General features: G+C 50.7%; 1 protein-coding gene across 1 annotated transcript in view; it reads left to right on the top strand.

The window, feature by feature from the left end:
- Positions 1 to 543: 543 nt before the first annotated feature.
- Positions 544 to 18,332, top strand: part of TMEM132B (transmembrane protein 132B) — a 207,923-nt gene continuing 190,134 nt past the window's right edge. The window contains exon 1 of the mRNA XM_064726511.1: positions 544 to 689. Coding sequence (XP_064582581.1) covers positions 605 to 689 — 85 coding nt within the window. The 5' untranslated portion in view covers positions 544 to 604. The remainder of the gene's footprint in view (positions 690 to 18,332) is intronic.

Below are 18,332 nucleotides of genomic sequence, written 5' to 3'. Positions count from 1 at the left end.
GCGCGTCTCGCGGCCGGCGCGCGCCCCCCCCTCAGGGCCCCCCAGGCCGGGGCAGCGGGACCGGGACGGGCCCCGGGGCGCTGCGGGCCCGGTACCGGTACCGGCACCGAAACCTGCACTGACACCGGCACCGGCACCGCGGGCAGCCGGGGGGGCCGGGCCAGGCCACGCGGGGCTGCCCCGCTCGCCGGCCCCGCGGGCACCGCGCAGCCCCGGCGCGCTGAGCGCACCTGCGGGCCCGCCCCGATCGCGCCCAGGTGAGCCCGGCCCGGCCCGGCCCGGCCCGGCCGCGCCGCCGCAGCCCCGGCACAGCCCCAGCCCCGGCACGGCGCCCGCTGCCCCGGGGGAGCCGCGGCTGCTGCTGCTGGCGGGGGCGGCGGCGATGCGGCGGGGGCGGCCGTGATTGCGGGGCCGGCAGGGACCCCCCCTTCCCTTCCCTTCCCTGCCCGTGCCCTCCCCGGCGGGCGCCGGCCCCGCCGCCGGACGGAGCGGCGCGGAGCGGAGCGGAGCGGGCGGGGAGCGGGGGGAGTGGTTACGGGCTCCGGCGCGACACCCCCGGCCCCCCCGCCCCGCTCAGCCGCCCCTCTCCAAATAAATCAGCACCATGACTACTTCTGGGCATGGAACAAAGAGGATGCTCTCCCGGGGCCCCGCGCTGCTCCTGGCGCCGCTGCTGCTCCTGTGCCGAGGTAACCCCGGTCCCGCCGCCGCGACCCCGCCGCTGTGCTCCTGTTTGTCTGCTTTGGTTGTTGTGTCCGTTTCGGTGTTTGTTTTTATTTCATAGCTGCCCCCTCCCCCGGTGTTATTCGGGGCCGGTTCCCCCGTGCCAGCGCTCCCTCCCCGCTCCCCGCGGCGCTGCGGGTGCGGCGCGCTCCCAGCTCCGGCTCTGGGGCGCACCGAGGAGTCCCCATCCAGCTCTGCTGTCCCTGTCCCCACGCGTGCCGCGGGCTGCCGGCCCCCTGCGCGAAGGCTGCCCGCCTGCTTCGGCCGCTGCCCATTTGGGGGCAAAAATGGGAAAAGTTTGGGCTTGCCGGAGCTCTGGGGGATGGAGAAGGGTCGTGGGGTTTCCCACGGGGCGGCCGACCCCCGTTCCTCCCTGATGCTCCTCGCTCTTCCTGGCTATCTGTGGGGTGGGTGGGGGCAAAGATGTGCAGGAATTAAACCCTTTCGGTTGACAAAATACTTGTGCAACCTTTTTGCTCTGAATTCCGAGAAGGACGGGTTTCGCTGGGCTGGCGGGGAGCGGGGTCTGGCCCTTGATTGGGCTCAGGTGGGATTCCCTCATCACGGCCGGCTGCGAGGCAGCGCGCCCGGGCACGGAGCGAGGCTGGGAGATGCTCTTCCTCTGTTATTTTCTTTTTATTATTATTTTATTTTTTATTTCCCCCCAGCTGGACTTGGGAGCAGCGTTTCGGGTCCAGGTGCGGGTGTTTGCTGGGGAAGGGCTCAGCAGAGCGCTGCCCCTGGGAAAGTCTTTGGCAGGACTTCGCTCTGGGGACGTTTTCCTCTGCGTGCTCCCCTGAGCTCCGTCGCAGACGCTGCTCCTAATAAACAGGGGCTGTTAAAAGCAAATTAATTAAGGTGCATCGGTGCTGAAGTTGCTCGGGGATTCGTCTGCGCTTACTGCTTTTCTCGGGACGGTGCTCGCGTTCAGCCGTGGCGAGGAGCTTGGGCTGCTGAGGAAACTTCGCGGGGGGTTTAGGAATGCGCCTAAACGCAAGGATTTTGGGTGAAAAAGGAGCGATCCATGGGAAGGGATAGCAGCTGTCGCTCTTGGGGAGGCCACAGGGAAGGCTTTGTGGTGGGGAAGTGTTTTAGGAAAGGCTCCTTCAGGAAGAGCAGGAACGATTTGGCAGGAAGGAGGCACCAACCTTGGGGACGCACAGAAGATGGACAGCAGGGGATCCTCGCTCTGCTCACCCCAAAAAGCACCGCTTGCCCCTGCCCTCCATCCCTTTCCTTGTCTGGGCTGTGCGCAGCACCTGGGAATCCTCCTGAGCAGGACACGGGCACCGGGCTGCAGAGTTTGGGGTGCGGATCGTGGGGACTGGGGCACCGAGCACAGGGCGCAGGGCATGGGCTGCCTGTGGGTCAGCACTGCCCGTGGAATGGTGGCTTTCTGTGGCCACTGCCATGCCCTGTGCTCCGTGCAGCTCTTCCTTTATCGAGGAGAGAGTTGGGCGCAGCAAAGGAGCAGATTTCTGGTTTTTGTGGTTTTTTAAAATCTTTTTTATTTATTGCTTTGACATATTAATGCTTATCTTTTCCCTCCTCCCGTCTCCTCCTGTGTGGGTAGCTACCATGGTGAGATTGGGCTGTGGGTGTAATTCTTCCAGCGCTCTGAGTGCTTAAACATATGGAAACCCACTTTGAAACAGTTTGTGGCTGCAAACCTACCGACGTATCCATCCATCCATCCCTCCCTCCCTCCCCGCTCGGTGTGCGCGTCAGGAGCTCGCAGCGCGCTCTGCCCGAGCTGTGAATAACGAGCGCGTTCCCCGCCCGCGCCTCTCTCGTCTCTCGGCCGTGGCATCCTCCTGCCTCCCCAGCGGAGCCTGTCCCACCCCTGCGGGCCTCAGCCGTGTCTGTGCGGGCAGAGGGGCTGTGGGACCGGGGCACAGCTCCTCAGAGAGAGGCGAGCGGCGGCAGAGCCGGGAACGCCTCCCTCGGGGCTGTGCCCATCTTCCCGCAGCTCGCTGGAATCCCAGCCGGTTTTCTCCTCTGGATTACAGGGGTTAACGAACCGCATCTCGGTTTGGGTTGTTGCAGACGGGAGAGACACCTGCATGAGTCATGCCGCGGTGCTGCCATCTCCGCAAAGCTGCCGGCTCCCGCAGACGCTCGCCTTGGGCTCTTGCCATTTTTCTCTATTTATTTGCCTTCGCTCCCTCCCTTCCCCCTTGCCGGGGCCGGCTGCGTTGCGGGGCCCGGCGGTGCACCAGGCTGAGTTTCTGCAGCCTCTCCCGAGCGGGTGGCATTTGTTCTCCTGTCAGGCAGGTTCCCTAAATAGCTTTGTGCAGGTCCAATTAAGAGATCAGCGCGCTGCCCCGGCGCTGGGGCTGCTGGCGCGCTCGGTGCGAGCAGAGGGTGTGCGTGTGTGCCTGGCAGCCGAGGGCCGCTCACGCTGAGCCCGAGGATGTCTCTGCCTGGCAGCGGGCCCCCGTTTGTTGCTGGCATCCAGGCAGGGTTTTGGCCGCCTTCCTCGCTGGCGGCGGCGGAGCTGTCTCCGAGGTGATATGAATAGGTATCCTGCGAGCGAGCTGGATGAGTTACCTGAATATTTTGTTTTCCTGCCCGGTGCTGTGTCACCGGCTCGCTCCGCCGCCTCGCAGCCCGGTGCGGGAGCGCGGGGCAGGCACGGGGCGTGCGGAGCGCGTTGAGCAGCTCCTGTGGGATGATGCGCTGGGGCCGCTGTCAGCTGTGCGTGAGGAAGGACCCGCGATCGCTTTTAGACTCTGGCTCCAGGGGGGCGTGGGAGGAGAGACATTATGCTTATTTTATTATGTGTCCCTGTATCACTCCACCTAATATGGAGACACTTTTTATTCAGAGGCTCTTTAGGAACAGAAATGAAAGACCTGCATTATCTACTGTACAATAGATTTGCAGATCACGATCGTACAAACTGTTGAAATGTAGGTTATTTCCCCCAGATTAGTGCAGATCTCAACATTTTATACAATGACGGTTCAAACTGATGTGAAGTGGGGGATAGTGGGCTGGGGGAGAAGTCTGAAATTATTATAGTGCCTTTTGCTCCAGCATCCATTAGAGCAGAATATTTTAGATACCCTGATTTTACTTCCCATCAGCATAAATCTAGACCAGCTGCTCTGAAGTCAGTGGAGCTGCTCTGGATTTATGCATTGCTGCTGTGATCGGCATTGGGCTCTCTGGGAATGCAGGAGGCAACTGTGTGACTTACCCTGCACAGCATTTTTCAATTCAAAATCTCCTGTCACTGCTGCTGCAGCCTCCTTTGTGTATTTGAAATGGGGAAGTCTCACTGGTTTTGGGTTTTGGTTATTTTCTTCAACATGTGTGGCTTGGTCACAGAACTCCGTTCACTGACTCTGGCTGATCAATAGAGGCTTTTGTGGTTTGAATACCAAAATAGTTACATTAAAATATAAAAATCAATTAAATGCAATTAATTTGCTGTATTTTATTGCTGGGAATGGTAGTCACTCCCAGCCCTATTATCTCTGTGTTTAAGGCAGCTCAGTGTGGTGAGGAAGGTACGAGCCCAGGAGCAGCTGCAGCAGGTCAGAGCAGAGGGCTGCCAAGGCTGGGACAGGGTTTGTGCCTCAGGAAGGATTTTTTGGATGAAGGATGCATTCCTGAGCCAGAGATGGCTCCATTTGTTTAATTGCTGTGTTGGGTTTGCCATCAGGGATTTGGTTGCTCTTTGAGCCCGGGCAGCAGTTTGGAAGGCACAGTCCCTGGGCAAGGACTCCCTGTTTCAAAGTGCCTGGAGAGAGGAGTCTGTGCCCAGGGATTTGGGGTTGCACAGGGATTTGGGCTGTGCAGGGTTTCCCATTGGTGCCAGTGGGATGGAGATCCCACCCTGCTGACCCCACTGAGCTGGGTCCTCCTGCCCTTCTCCACAGCTCCTCAGAAATGTGTTTTGCAGCCAGGCTGCTCAGGGGGCCCGCGCTGGCTGTGTCCCTTTGCTGAAAGGAGGAGGAAAGGGTGCCGTTACTCGTGATGTTGGGTTGTGGCAGCTCCTGCTGCTTGTCCTGGCCTTGGTGGTTGATGCTGGCACCAAGGACAGGTTTTGCTGTGATGGAGAGGTGGATTCACCAAGCTCTGTGTCTCATGGAGGTGGCTGCAGACCTGTCCTGTCCCAGAGGAGAAAAGGGGAGCTGGCAGCCCCCTAAGTCCTGTGTGAAGCCAGCACAAAACCAAGGTCTTTTGGCCTTGATAAACCTCCCAGTGAAAGAGAAGCCACCCCACCAAAATAAATACTGTCAGCTCAGCAAATTCAATTCACTGACCTTGATTCCCCATTCTCTCCTTGCCTGTGTATAACTGATGTTAGTTAATGACGGGGTGCCTTGGTTTGCTGGCACAGCTTTAGCTCCCAGCCCCGTTGGTGGCTCACTGATGTGCTGGCACGAGGTGCCTGCCCACCTGTCAGATCCTCTCCACAAAGTGAGAGTTACCATGTGCTGCTCTAGATGTCGTGGAAGATGCTTTGATTTGGTGCTGTCAGGAGTTCCCAGGGGCATTTCAGGGGAAGCAGTTCCCACGTGAGGACGGGCAGGCAGAAATTACACAGCAAAGAGGTCCCTGGAGACAATTTACAGGGATTGCTCAGTGTCTGCCTTTCCCTGGGTATTCCCACTGCCCTCTGTGACGTACAGGGCTGTGATGGGAGTAAAGCCAGGGCTCTGGAATGTGTGTGGCTGAGCTCCTTGACTTTGTGTTTGGGCAGCACCTCACACAATCGGCTTTAGTCTCAGGTGCAAGGTAAATATTCATGTTTTTAACACGCTTCCCAAAAATTCTCTTGCAACACACTTTGAGCTGTTCTTTGTTTACATAAATGTTGTCTCTGACAGCATTCAGAAAGCTTCATGAATTTATGATGTGCTCCAGATTCAAGCACACTTTTTCTCTTTTCTCTTTTTCCTTCTTTTTTCTCCCCAAAACCACTCTTTCCTCCCAAATTTTGGTGATGAAATGGCAGGAGGAATGCATATTTCAGCTGGCTACTGAGAGGCAATGTAAACACCATCTTTCATGGAAAATCAGTTTGTTCAAGTCCAAAAGCAGCCCAGCCTCTCCACTTGATCAATTTGCCTGTCATAGGAGATGATTTTAAAAGTGGTGATTATGTCCTATCTTGTCTCTTGCAACTTCAGGCAAGGAGAGAAAATGAAGTGTAGCATTTGATTTTAACTCTGTTTTTTTCCTGATATTTTTTTGGTGATGGTGGCAGTGAGAGAGCAAGCAAAGGGGTGCCCTGAGGGGTGAGGGACACCAGGAACAGAGGAGTTTCCACCAGGCTGCTGTCTGCTGAGTAAACTAATTGGAAACTGCATGTAAACCAGCTCTGCTCATCTCACCGTGCCTGCACCAGCTGGCCCTCAGGAGCTGCCCTGCCCCATCCCTTCCCCTGCAGTGGCAGGAAATGGGATTTTAGGGACAAAGCTGCTAAATCCTGGGCAGAGGGTGCTCGGTGCTCTGTGGCTGCATGGCCACGTCCTCCAGCCTTGGGATGGTGCTGCCATCTGCTTAAAGGCTGTGCAAGAACCACAGGTCAGGTTGTGGGGAGGGATGGTGTGAAACCACCCGTGTTGGGCAGCTCTAGCCTGGCACTGGTGATGGGAGGAGATGATGGGAAAAACTCCACTGATGCCATTCAAACTGGGCTAAATGGAGAAGCAGGGATCAAACCTCATTCTGGCCTAGCCCAGGGGCTCAGCAGGCTCCAGAAATGGTGTTTGCAGCCCATGGGATGTGTGGGAGGTGCTGCCTCTGGCCAAGCAGCTGCCCCTGTGCTGAGCCCATTTATCCACACATAAAATGTTGGGAGAGTTCAGTTTTGGACTGAGGGAGCCCTGGGGGGAACCAGCCTGAGGAGAAAAAGCATTTCTGCCAGAGAGGGGAGAAATGTCATCCTCATTACCCCAGAAATAAAATCCTCTAGAAGGATTGAGAGGTGCACGTATCTTTGGGTTTTTTGTTTAGCTTGTATGGAAACATTTCAAAAACAGATGGCAGAGCAGAGATTTATTTCCCGTTAAGTGCAGAGGGCTGGTGCACAGGACCTTATCTGCTTGTGGGCCCTGTAATAAACCTGCCAGCAGGTGATTTAAATCCAGTTTTTCTGATTGGGAGAGTACTGAAAGGAACAGGGTTTATGTTACTTAGGAATTTTATGGCCAATGTTAGACTTTTAAGATGCAGGAATGATCAGGGCATGGCTCTGTAGCACCAGAGACGCTCATTTCTTTAATAAAGGATCTTCCCTGAGTCAGAAAAATGAACCATTTTCCATTATTTAGCAGCTGAGCTGCCGTTGCTGTTTGCATGAGTGACAGACGCAGCTCCTTTATATCTCAGTTTAGGAGTTGTTGTCAATTAGCCACAGCTTTTGCTTAGCAGCAAGACTCTTGCCACAATGGGGAAGGAGGGCTGTCTAATGGATGCTGCAGCTTCAAAAAAGGATGAAACTCACACCAAAAATAAGACAGAGCCCTGTGCCCTAAAAGGGAGCCCTTGAGCAGATGGAGCAGGGTTCTATGCAATAAGCAGTAATTAGAAACTCAGCAAAGGCTGGTAGCTGCTGACTGGTCTTGGTACCCAGATTTCTGAGTGAGAAAGGAGAAATCCAAGAGGAGTTTTGGAAGGAGCTGGTCTGGATGTGTGTGTGGGGCAAGACCCTGGCCAGACTGAGCCCCTGGTGTGGTGAAAGACAACAGCAATGAGCCCCCAGTGCCTCTGTCCCTGAGTCTGTGGGGCCACAGCATCTGAAATGTCCCTGGGGCACCCACAGGGCTGGCTGGGGGCAGCAGGGACTGATAGCACAAGGTCTGATTGACTTTCACTGGGTGCAGAGGACACAACACGCACACAGAGAAACAGGCTTTTAAAAGGTTGCCAGAGGCACCCCGAGAGGATGCTAAGAGCTTTCTAGAAGCAACTGAGCCCTTTCAGGGCAAGCTCAGAGGCCAATGTGCCTCAGCCTCTCCAAATCATGGGAATTAGAGCTGGAAAAGTTGGCAGATAAGCTGCCTTTGCCATCTCTGGAGGTTGGGTACAGCCTGTTCTGAGCAGGGCTGGTTTTCAGGCACACAGGACTTGTGCTGCTTCCCTTGGCAGAGCTCTGCAGCCCAGCAGACCTCTCCTGTGTTCCGCCTACAGCTCTCCTTCTCTGCTTCATTCCATGGTTTATGGGCTGACCTGAGCTCCCAACCCTCCATCCTACACCCATCCACAGCCAAACCCAGGCAAACCCATCCAATGGGGACAAATGGTTAAACACAGAGTGGGAAATGCTCAAGAAGAGGAGCTGGGTCTGGCATGTAAATACCCAGCATGCAAATGCATTTCCAGCTGGAGGTTATTTGGAGAAGAGAGGGCAAGGACTTGAAGCACACGTGGTGATGAGCCATAGATTATGCTCTGAAAACACTCAGAAGGCAGTTCCAGTGGCACTATCTAATTCATCTCCCACTAAGGCATTCTGCTCCAAGGTGTTGGGAAATAATGGAGTAGCTTAGATACTAACATTATTAAATCCTCATCTCTGACAGCTATGAGAATTAATATACAAAGGTTTCTTCCAGTTTTTTTTTTTTTTAATGCAGCACAGTTAGTCATTTCAGGTATTTTGCTCAGGAGTAGCCCACTGAAAGTTATTAGCATGAATATTGGTGCAAAAAGGCTCAACTCCATTAAAGAGGAGAAACTAGAGATAAACAGAAGATAGCATGAATTTTATTGCAGTTGAGGTATTTTGTTTCCTTTCAAATATTATTCATTTGTCATTCTTTCACCTGTAGATCTCAAAGGGCTTTAGAGAAAAAGGTGAAGCCATTGTCTGTCCTCTGCATCATCCCCATGAGGTGCCCTGGGGCAGCAGCCCAAAGCCAGTGCTGAGGCTCTCTCTAAGGCATTGGCACTGCTTGGTTCTTGTGCTGTGTTTGATTTGCACCAGCCCATCACAATTTTTACGGGAAGGCATAAGCAGAAAGGGAAAGATGGAATTGTTGTTCTTTATTGCTGAAATCAAAGACAGCCCTGCAGAGGAGAGCCCAGATGGTGGTGCCCATCTCATCCCCTCCTTGGTGTGGTGAAGCTGGACAGGCCATGGGGATTGGGGTATTTGCAGGGACTGCACTGAGGAGCTGTTCTCCAGACAAGCTCTTTTAAACCCCAAATGTCCATGTTGTGCACCTTATTTCATTTATTATAGTGTCATATTGAGATTATTGCAGTCTGCTGTAAGCTCTGGGGGACAGGTATCATCTCCTGGGTACAGCTTCAGCTGTGTCTTCTTGAAGTGTCCTGCTCACCCAGAGTTAAAGCATCTCCCTCCCTTTCTAGGGAGCCCAACACATTAAATGTGTGAGAAGGCTTTATTGCATTTAACCACATGGGGAAAGCCAAAGGGCAGTCATTGTCTTTGTTCCTGCACCAACCAGCAAACTCTCAGATGGTTCCCCAAGCTGCCCTGGGCCCTCTGTCCCCTCCTCAAAGGGCTGAGAGCTGGAGCAGCCCCAGCTCTAACTTATATCTGCCAAAATCCTCATCCCCTAGGTGTGTGGAATGTGGGAATTGTCGTGGCAGACTCCAGTCTGTGGGACTCCATCATCTGAGTTATTATCTCCAAAATGCAGTTCCCTCCTCAGTGGCAGTCTCCTATTGAAAGCACTCTCTTTCAGCAGGGCACTTGCATTTATTTACTGTGCAGCTTCTCCCATTAGTATAATCATTACTCCTTGGACTGGGTTTGAATTCAGAGCATCCCACTGTGGTACTTAAAGAATTAATTACAGTGATGAAAGAATTCCTCTAAAGACTTCTATGAATTGGTCTGGTTGAAGTGTTTTAGCTTTGCTTCAATTGGTGCAGCTCTTGTCAAAGGATGGTGAGAAAATGCATGGGTCAGTGATTTAGATGAGGCAAATTACGTTAGAAAAATTGATTTGATTTAGAAAGTGAGCTTTCAGATCACAGGGAATTGCCTGCTTCTTTCTCTGCCGTGCTGATTCTCCCTGAAGATGAGCAGAGGCAGATAATTCAGGGTTAAAGTAAGTGGCTCTTGTAAAAGGTTTGTCAGAGAGTGAGGAGAGATGGGCTGACACACATCTTTAGATAAACCATTATTGACCCATATATTGCTATCTGTGCATCAGCTGGAGTTACAGACGGATGGGAATGCTTATAAACACACTCAGGCAGTTCATGTGGCTCGCTAAAGAATTGAATCCTTGTTTTTAGGTTTGGCTTTTCTTTTTTTCTCCCCAGGAATGGTTTTCCCATGGAGCATACCTTCAGAACTGGCACTGATCTGGCAATGTGCGCTGTGTGGCTGCCTCAGCCAGCCCTGCACTGCCTGGCTCTGTGCTTAGTCATTCCTGGGGCTGGCACTTTGCTTTTCCCGAGCTTTTTCACTTCCTCGGATCAAACTGAGTGTTTCCTCCTTCTGTCCTGTGTCTTCATCTTAAAGGGGCTGCAGCCCCTGGGCTGCAGTGGGGTGATGCTCCATGGGTCAGGCAGTGTCCCCTCGGGGGATTGCTCCTAAAAAGCACCTTGGGAACGAGCAGTTCCATTCCCTGCATGCTCAGGGGGTTTTCTGAGCTCTCCTCCTGGCCAGCTGAGTGGTGGGCTGAGAGTGCAGGGGCTGCTGGCCAGGGACCCACATTGCTCCCACCACTCCTGGGCTGCTCTGAGCAGGCTCTCTGTGTTGTCAGGGAAGCAGGGATGGAGCCCGGCAGCGTTTCAGTTTGCACTTTGAAAAATTTGTCTTTAAAAAAAAAAAAGTTAAGGAGATGACTTCTGCCTAGCAGCGCTTTTTGTTTCTTTCTCACCTTGCAGAACCCTCTACATTGCAGATTGTTTGCTGGAATGCTGAGAGACCTCATTTTTGGTCTGTCTAGCACTGGTGGTACTTGTCTCCATAGCTCCAGCAGCAGCAGCTCCCTTGGCATGGAAATGCAGGAGTGGGCTCTGCTGTGCCTGTGCCATTCCCTCTCCCAGGGTGGGCACGAGAGGGTGCAGAGCCCAGGGGCACCCACACAGTGGGGTCCAGCCTTTGTGTGCACCTTCCTGTGCTTGCAGAGAGCCTTTTCCATAGCCCAGCCTCAGGCTGGGAAGTGAGATGACAAGTGCAAGGAGAGAAATGATGCTGGGGAGAGCTGGAACGGAGCCTCCCGCCAGCAACCGAATTCAAGGCTGCAAAAAGAAGTTGCAAAAGTAGCAATCCATCTGTCCACTTAGTGGGAGAAGCCTAAGATCATTTCACAGTAATCAGCCCCCTGGTGTTCAAAAAAAACCCAACCAAAAATACTGCAGCTTTTTGCTTTACTGTGGCAGAATCTAAAGCAAATTAATGTTCTCAGAGGCTGGGAGGCTTTCCCCCCCTCTTTTTGACAAGTAGGGGCTGCATCAAGTTAAAAATAATACAAGAAACAATAGACTGTCTTTTTTTCCGAGATAACCATATTTTTGCCGTACATTTCAGAGATTTTCTGTTCTTATTGGAACTCTGTGGTTAATTACCATCAGAGCTATTGGCAAGTGGGTGTTTTTGTGCAGGGTCAGCTGGGTGGTGAGCAGGGTCATCATCACTTGGCATGCTCCCAAGGTGATGCATTGTGCAGATGCACTGCCATGCTACAGCTCCTTGGCACTATCAGCATCTCCAATAAAAGCCACAATATTCAGGGATTTTAATTTGGTTGTAAAAACTTGCTCCAGGCACTACAAAGTTCGGGAGTTTGTTTATTTATTTATTGTAATCTCATTATATTCTTCCTTTCCCCTTAACTGTGAGGGCATAGAGGAAACAGGCTCCAAAGATGCCTCTTGATTCTTGCTTATTTGAATTGAGAAGCATTGAGTTGGAGGAAGATCATGGATTTCTGTCTCTGTGTGTGGAGACATTCATTCAGATTAAAGGAGAGGTGGGAAATGGGGAGGTTTGAACATGCCAAACTTGAAGGTGACCACAAGGAACTCTTCTTGCAAAACACTACAGGAGCAAGATGTTGAGGGTGGGTGTTTGCTCATGCCAGGCGTGGGTGGCACACCCTGGAAGGATGTCCCTGCTGTCCCCACCTTTGTCTTTGGGGGTGGCTGGGGCTGTGGGGAGCAGAACTGGACCTGAGCCCACGAGTGAGGCACGGCAGGACCCAGAGCTGCTGAAATGCAGCAGCTGCTTTGCTGCTGCACAACAATTTGTAATTAAAACACAACTTGCCATCCTGATTAGCTTAAGCATTTAAATTCATTTGCAACTTTTCTCCCCCCTGTATTGTGTAATTAGCAACGTGTGACGCTTACATTAGCTGAGTTAGAAGTTATAATGATTAATTTGCACATCAAAGCCTCCCGATGAATCAACTGGTGCAGAGAGCTCCAGTGCCCACTGAACACATCCCTGCCTGCTCCCGGGGCACCAGGGAGGCTCCAGGAGCTGGGTGCTGGGGTTTCAGCCCTCCTGCAAGGCAGCAGTGGCCCTGTGCCCCAGTCACTCCATAATGACACCGTGACCAGGATGTGGCCGTGCCTTTCGAAGCTGGGCTGATGCGTCCTGGAGCACCTGACTGACCATGCACCTGGGAGCGCTTCAAAGTCATAGCGTGAAATTACTACTGGTGGTTTTTGTGGATATAAACATTGCTCTGAAGTGTTTTGGCCAAATTCTGATTGTTTTTACCCAGGTTAATATTTGGCTATGAGTTTTGCCTGAAGGTTTTTCTAAGTCAGATTGGAGCTCTAACTAGTAAAGAACCTTGTTCAAGCAAGCCAAAACCAACAAGAAAACTACTATAAGCTAATTATAAAGAATGTCTTCTTTCTTTCTTATCTAGTCATAATATTGTCTTTCTTTCCACCTTCTGCTGAGCTGTGAAAATATTCTGCAAAATGATATTTTTGAGTAGATGGAAAAGTACACCCCTGTCAACAATATTTTTCTATTGTTCATCAGAGACAGGCTTCATAACAGAAGAGATCCGTGCTGGAAAAGTACATCAGCTGCAAACAGTTTATTCAAAGTCAGCTCAAATAGCAGGGAGGGTTTTTGAGTTCCTGCTCCAGCTGAAGTTGAAATGCAGAATGCAGCTTCTAATATTTCAGAGACATGAATGGTGCAGGTCATAATAATGTATAGCTATTTTCACAAAAGACAGGTTTTCTGTTAAAGCTTCCAGTGGAAAAAGGTCTGGAGGAGTTAAAATATTTACCTCCTGTTTGAGTTCCTGTGTGAGGGTGCCATGAGTGGAAAATGAGTTCCCACCTCTTTTGGTCCGTGTACCTGTGTGTGTGTCCATGCACATGGGAGCACTGACGTTGAGTTGGTGGGGTGTTAAATGTTTCACTTTTCCAACCATCAATTTCAATTGAATTTCATAAGCCATTAAAGTTCTCTGCTGCTTTCTTTGCTCTTCCAGTCATGTGAGCTCCAGCCATTTAGCTGTGGGTCCTGAGGCATCATTGCTCTGTGGAGCAGCAAAAGCAAATTGGTTCCTGATGTAAAATCTTTATATATATATATATATATATATATATATATATATTTTTTTTTTTATTTTTTGGTCTCTCTAAGTCACTGTGAATGGCATTACAGTGTTGGGCTGATGATGGGAATCTTCAAGCTTGGCTTTTTCTGGTCCAGTTCTGGATCCCCCCCACAGCATCTTTGAAAAAGCTTTTGTGCCTAGCTTGAATGGCAAAAACATAGAGATAGAGTTGGTTTTCTTTTGTGTTGTTGTTTATATATTTATCTGTAGAATCATGGTGCAAAGATTGGACTGGGGCTTTGGGTTTTCTCCCTGTAGAAATGTTTATGAGGATGATAGTTATTTGGATCAAAAGAGATCTTTTGGCAGTCCTCTGACTTTGATTCAGTACTGGCAGTGCAACAAATAACGAAAAAGCAATCATTTCCCCTTCTCCCACTTTTATTCTCAGGATAAATGAATGGTTAAGATCTCTGTGCTCAAAAATAATTGCTCATGGCTCTTACAGAAAAAATGAAAATCCATAACACTCACCCTTTAAATGGATTATTTGATCTTTCCTGTTGGTTTGTGTTTTGCACTGCTGAGTGTCTTTGCTGCCAGTCTGAGGCTGAACTGGACAAAGCTGATGTGCAGGTTTGCAGATGGAGTCTGGGGAAGGAAAAGTGGATAAGGAATTTTGCTGCTTTGGAAAGCAGCTCCCATGGTGGGAGTTGAGCAGCGGGGATGCAGCAGGCTCTTGCTGTCAAGGTCCACTGGTAGAACTGTTCTGCACAGCATAAAGTTAAAGAATTTGACAGAATACAGAATGAATGGGAAAAAAGAGTAACTTTAACTTGCCATGTGATTTTAAAGTAGCTCAAACATCAATAAATCAGAGTGTGTGTGGGTGATGGCTGGGACCTGCTGGGCAGTTCTCAGTGTGCTCCTGCTCCAGCTGCTGGGGTTGATGAACAGATGGAGGCATCCACCAGTGCTTTGCCAGGCTTTCTCTCCTGCTTTCATGGCAGTGGATGTGAGGGTGAGCTGCCACATTTTACACCTTCCCAAGCAGCCAAATGGTGCTGAGTGACCATTCCCATCCCCAGGACTGTGCACTGCCCCTTCCTGGAGCTTTAACCTCCCATCCTTTCCAGCAAAGCCAGGCATGAAAGATTAGGCTGGGCCTGTATTCTTTGTTTGGGCATAACTGCAGCAGTTCCTCCTTTTGTTTTTAAATCCTGCTAATTGGTGTTCTCAGCCTCAGCTCCAGCTTAATGAAGGCTGCTGTCTGGGAATCATCACAAACAGTTATGGAAATGCATTTAAATGCTTAAATCTGTTGTACTTTTCTCTTTATGGGCTTATTCCTTCAAAAAGCATAACTGTGCCCAGGGATCCTCCTGCCCAGGATGATTTCTCTCCGTGAGCCCTGTGCTGGGCTCTGGCACCTCTGCAGCACAGAGGGCACACAGGAGGTTTGTGCCAAGGCAGGGAGGGAGCCCTTGTGCTGAGGGAGCAGCATTTTCAGTCTGTGTGCTCCAGATGGGGCCTTTGGATGCTGGGCATGAGAACTGAGAGAGCATCCAGAGGGGAGGAGAGCACCCTGCTCCTCTGACCTGCACAAACATCATTGACTCTGCCCAGCGAAATGAACAGAGCTGCTGTGGCTGCACTGCTCGTGTCCCTCTGTCTGGCAGTCAGTGCATGTCTGTCCTTCTGTTCTTCATGGTGAGAACCCTGCAGCTGCACAAGGTTTAAGCTAAAGCAAAGGAAAGGTCACATTGTGGGTTTTCCCATCATGGCTGTGGTTGTAGCCACACATGCTCCAGCTCTGGAGAGGGGTGGGCCAGCTGGTCCTGGGAGGGATTTGCACAAGGGTTTGTGGTTTCTCCAGAAGCAGGGGAGCAGCATGCAGTGAAACAAGGGCTTGTGTTTAAAGAACAACGTGGGGTATTGTTTATTTGTGCTCTGGTTAGAGGGAGATGCAAGTGGCCCAATTCCTGTATTTTAAGAACAACCTTCAGCCCATGTGATGGACAGGGAAGAAGAGAAGAGAGTGCTACAAGCCAAAAGCAGCAAAGCCATGAAGCAGAGCCTGAGACAGCTTTAAAGCTATGAACATAATTACCCGAGGAGTCTGCCAAGGAACCAGATGCTGTAAATGAAAGAATAACTTCCATGGCTTGGCATCTGTCTGCCATCCAGGGAGAGGAGAAGCAGGGAACTGCATGCAGGGCTGGGAAATGGTTGCTCCAGTTGCAAAATGAGCACCTTCAAAAATATTTGGTCTATACTGGCATTTTTGTGTGGAGGAGAGTGAACCTGTTGGAAAGGAGAGGAGAGAGGTCAATGTGCTTGTCTTGTGGGCAGTTTGAACATGTTCTGCAGGTTGGATGGCAGTGTTGTGTGGTTGGTTGGCTTCTGGGAAGATCTGGGTGCTGTGGCAGCTTAAGCAGGTGTTGATAAATGAGGAAGATGTGACTGGGCTGAATTCTGAACCTTTTGGGACCCGTTTGTGCCCAGAACCCTACAGAGAGCTCTGTTTTCTATGCATGGATGAGCTCAGTTGATATTTAAAATAAGTGGCTGCATGTGACTTGTTTGAGGTCAGGTCACTCTTGGCAGTGCTCTAGTTTCAAAAACCAAACTAGGAAATTCCTGCTATTTCCCTCCCCAATTTATTTTTACAATTACTGTTAAAATAATTGCAGTCCTAGCAAAGGTAAACAGCTGGGTTCAACATAATCAGTACATAAACAATATCCATCATTTCCATGGTATAAAACCTCTGCCACAGAACATGTTCCTGAGGCTGCATCTTAGGGGAAAAATAGAAAACCTTTATGGGAAGAGGAGCAGAAAATCAGCTGGGGTCCTCGTGGATTGAGTACGTGTGGATATCAGGAGCAGTGCAGGCTCCTTTCTGCTTGTGCTGGAACCAGACACCCCAGAAAAAGGTGCTGGAGACAGAGCTGCACATGGGGCACCTTCAGAGCCAAGTGAGTGGTGCTTCCTGGGCTGCAGAAACAGAAATTGCCTCTCCCAGCTAGGAAATAAAGGCAGGGAGCAGTGATGAGAGGTTACAGGGGAAGTTCTGATGATTTCAGGCCAGGATAGCAGTGTTTTTCAAGCCAGGAAGAGGAACAAGAGCTTTGCTTGTGGGTTAGGGATTTTACTGTTTTAATAACCTTATTTTTTGCTCTTATTTGGCTGTAATCAGTAGAAAATATGTTCAACATGCACCTTGGGTGCACAGGATGGGATGGACCTGGCAGTGTGATGGAGGGCTCGGGACTGGGGGACATCCCCAGCATCCCAAGGAGCCTGGCAGGGAGCAGGGAGGTGACTGGGGGTGATCTCAGCTGCTGCCTCTGCACACTTAAAACCTGCTTTGTGTGCATCCTTGTTTGTAAACATCTGTGGTCATTTTCCCTGAAAATAACAAACCTTTTATGCAAGAAGGAGTTGGGGCAGGCCTCTGTATTGCTGCAGCCTGGGGACACAGTCATGTGCCAGTCAGAGAGCCACATCATGTTGAGTGCTGAATGACTCTGCTTATTAATATAATAAACCAGAGGAACACTGTCATGACAGTCTCTGCAGCGAGAATCCAGGGGGTTATTTTAACCAAAGCACATTAAATCTTCCTGTCTCCTGAAAATTGCACCCTGGAGGTATGGGCTGGAGGGTAGGAGGGGTAGGAGCATTTAACAAGGGTTTGCAGGAGTTTTTATGCATATCCTGGTCTCCAGAACAGTGCTCTGCTGTCTGGGGTTTTATATCTTCCCATCACTGTAGTTAAGTTCCTCAGACATAGAAGGGAAACATTCTCTCTTTTATTTTCTTCTCCCTTCATTCTCAATTTTCAAGATGAAATTTTCTCTGCTGTAGCACTGATACAAGACCTTTTCTTCAGATGTGCTATATGAAAACATGCTGTCATCCTCTCTGAAAGCTGTGAAGTGTGTGCATGTATATTCTGTATAGGCACACACCATACAGAGATACATGTGTGTATACATAGGGTTTTCCCCCTCTCTCTCAGATAAAATGAGGCTTTTCTATATCTTTAACAAAATCTGGGTGTTGTTAGCTGATGGAAGATAAAATTCTCACCAGGGTACCCTGATGGGCTCACAGCTCTGTCTGCTGGGGTTGATTCAAGGGCACTCCTGCCCTGACTGGCATTTTGGTCCCTGGGTGCACGGGTAGGGTCACCAGAGCCTTGGAGAAGATCTGCTGTGGGTCAGTTAATGGCCACAGCCCAGCTGCCTCTGTGAGAGCCCACAGAGAGACTTTTGTGGCTTCAGATGGCCCCAAGATCAGGGCTGGGGGCAGCCCCTTCCAGGGGGCTCCCCTCCCAACAGGGTTAAAGCAAAAAGGCAGGATTCTCAGAGAGAGCAAGGTGGGGGGATCCCTGCTGACCCCCTCGAGGTGTTTTGTGTCTCTGCCTGCCAAACGCAGAGCACACTGGGCTGGTCCTGGTTGCTGTGCTTGGGAGTGGAGCTGCAGCAGCTCAGTGTCTCCCCTTTGCCACCCTCTGGTGAAAAATGTGCCCACATCTCCCTGGATTTCCTGTGTGCTGGCCTGACACACAAGCAGCTTTCCCTTCTCTTTTCCTAATCATGGAGAGGGCTCAGCACACTGTCTGAAATAGCTTTTTTGCCTCAACAGGGAGGTTCCTTGAGGCAGTAATTGACTCTTTCTTTCAAGCAATGGCATTTTACCTGGGAAAGCAGCCAGTTGGTATTTTCAGCACAGCAGAATTCTGCCTTGCTTTGAAAGGAGCTGGTTCCAGATTCTCCTTGGGTTTTTTTTCCCCCCTTAGGATGATGTCATTTTACTTTGTGCACTCTCTACCATGCTGTAGCTCCTTGGGAAACACTTCCATTAGACAGGCACTTAATTTTATAGGAGCAGCACCTGCAGGACCAACAGGTGAATAATCTGGAGTCCTCAGCTGCATCATGGGCAACTGAAATGTCCTTTAAGTGACCCTGAAAGGAAGGCTGAATTGGTAGTGATGACTTTTTCTTTTCCATGAAGAATCATAGGATGAAATGTGTGATAACACAATTGAAAGTGAAGGAGATGCTGGATATGGGCAAGAAAACTGAAGAGACCAGGGGAGAAAGATTTCCAAAGCAGAAA

The sequence above is a fragment of the Zonotrichia leucophrys genome, chromosome 15, assembly GCF_028769735.1.
Source record: "Zonotrichia leucophrys gambelii isolate GWCS_2022_RI chromosome 15, RI_Zleu_2.0, whole genome shotgun sequence".
In the NCBI taxonomy this organism is placed as follows: domain Eukaryota; kingdom Metazoa; phylum Chordata; class Aves; order Passeriformes; family Passerellidae; genus Zonotrichia; species Zonotrichia leucophrys.
Note: the sequence above shows the minus strand (reverse complement) of the source record. Positions and strands in the feature narration are given on the sequence as shown.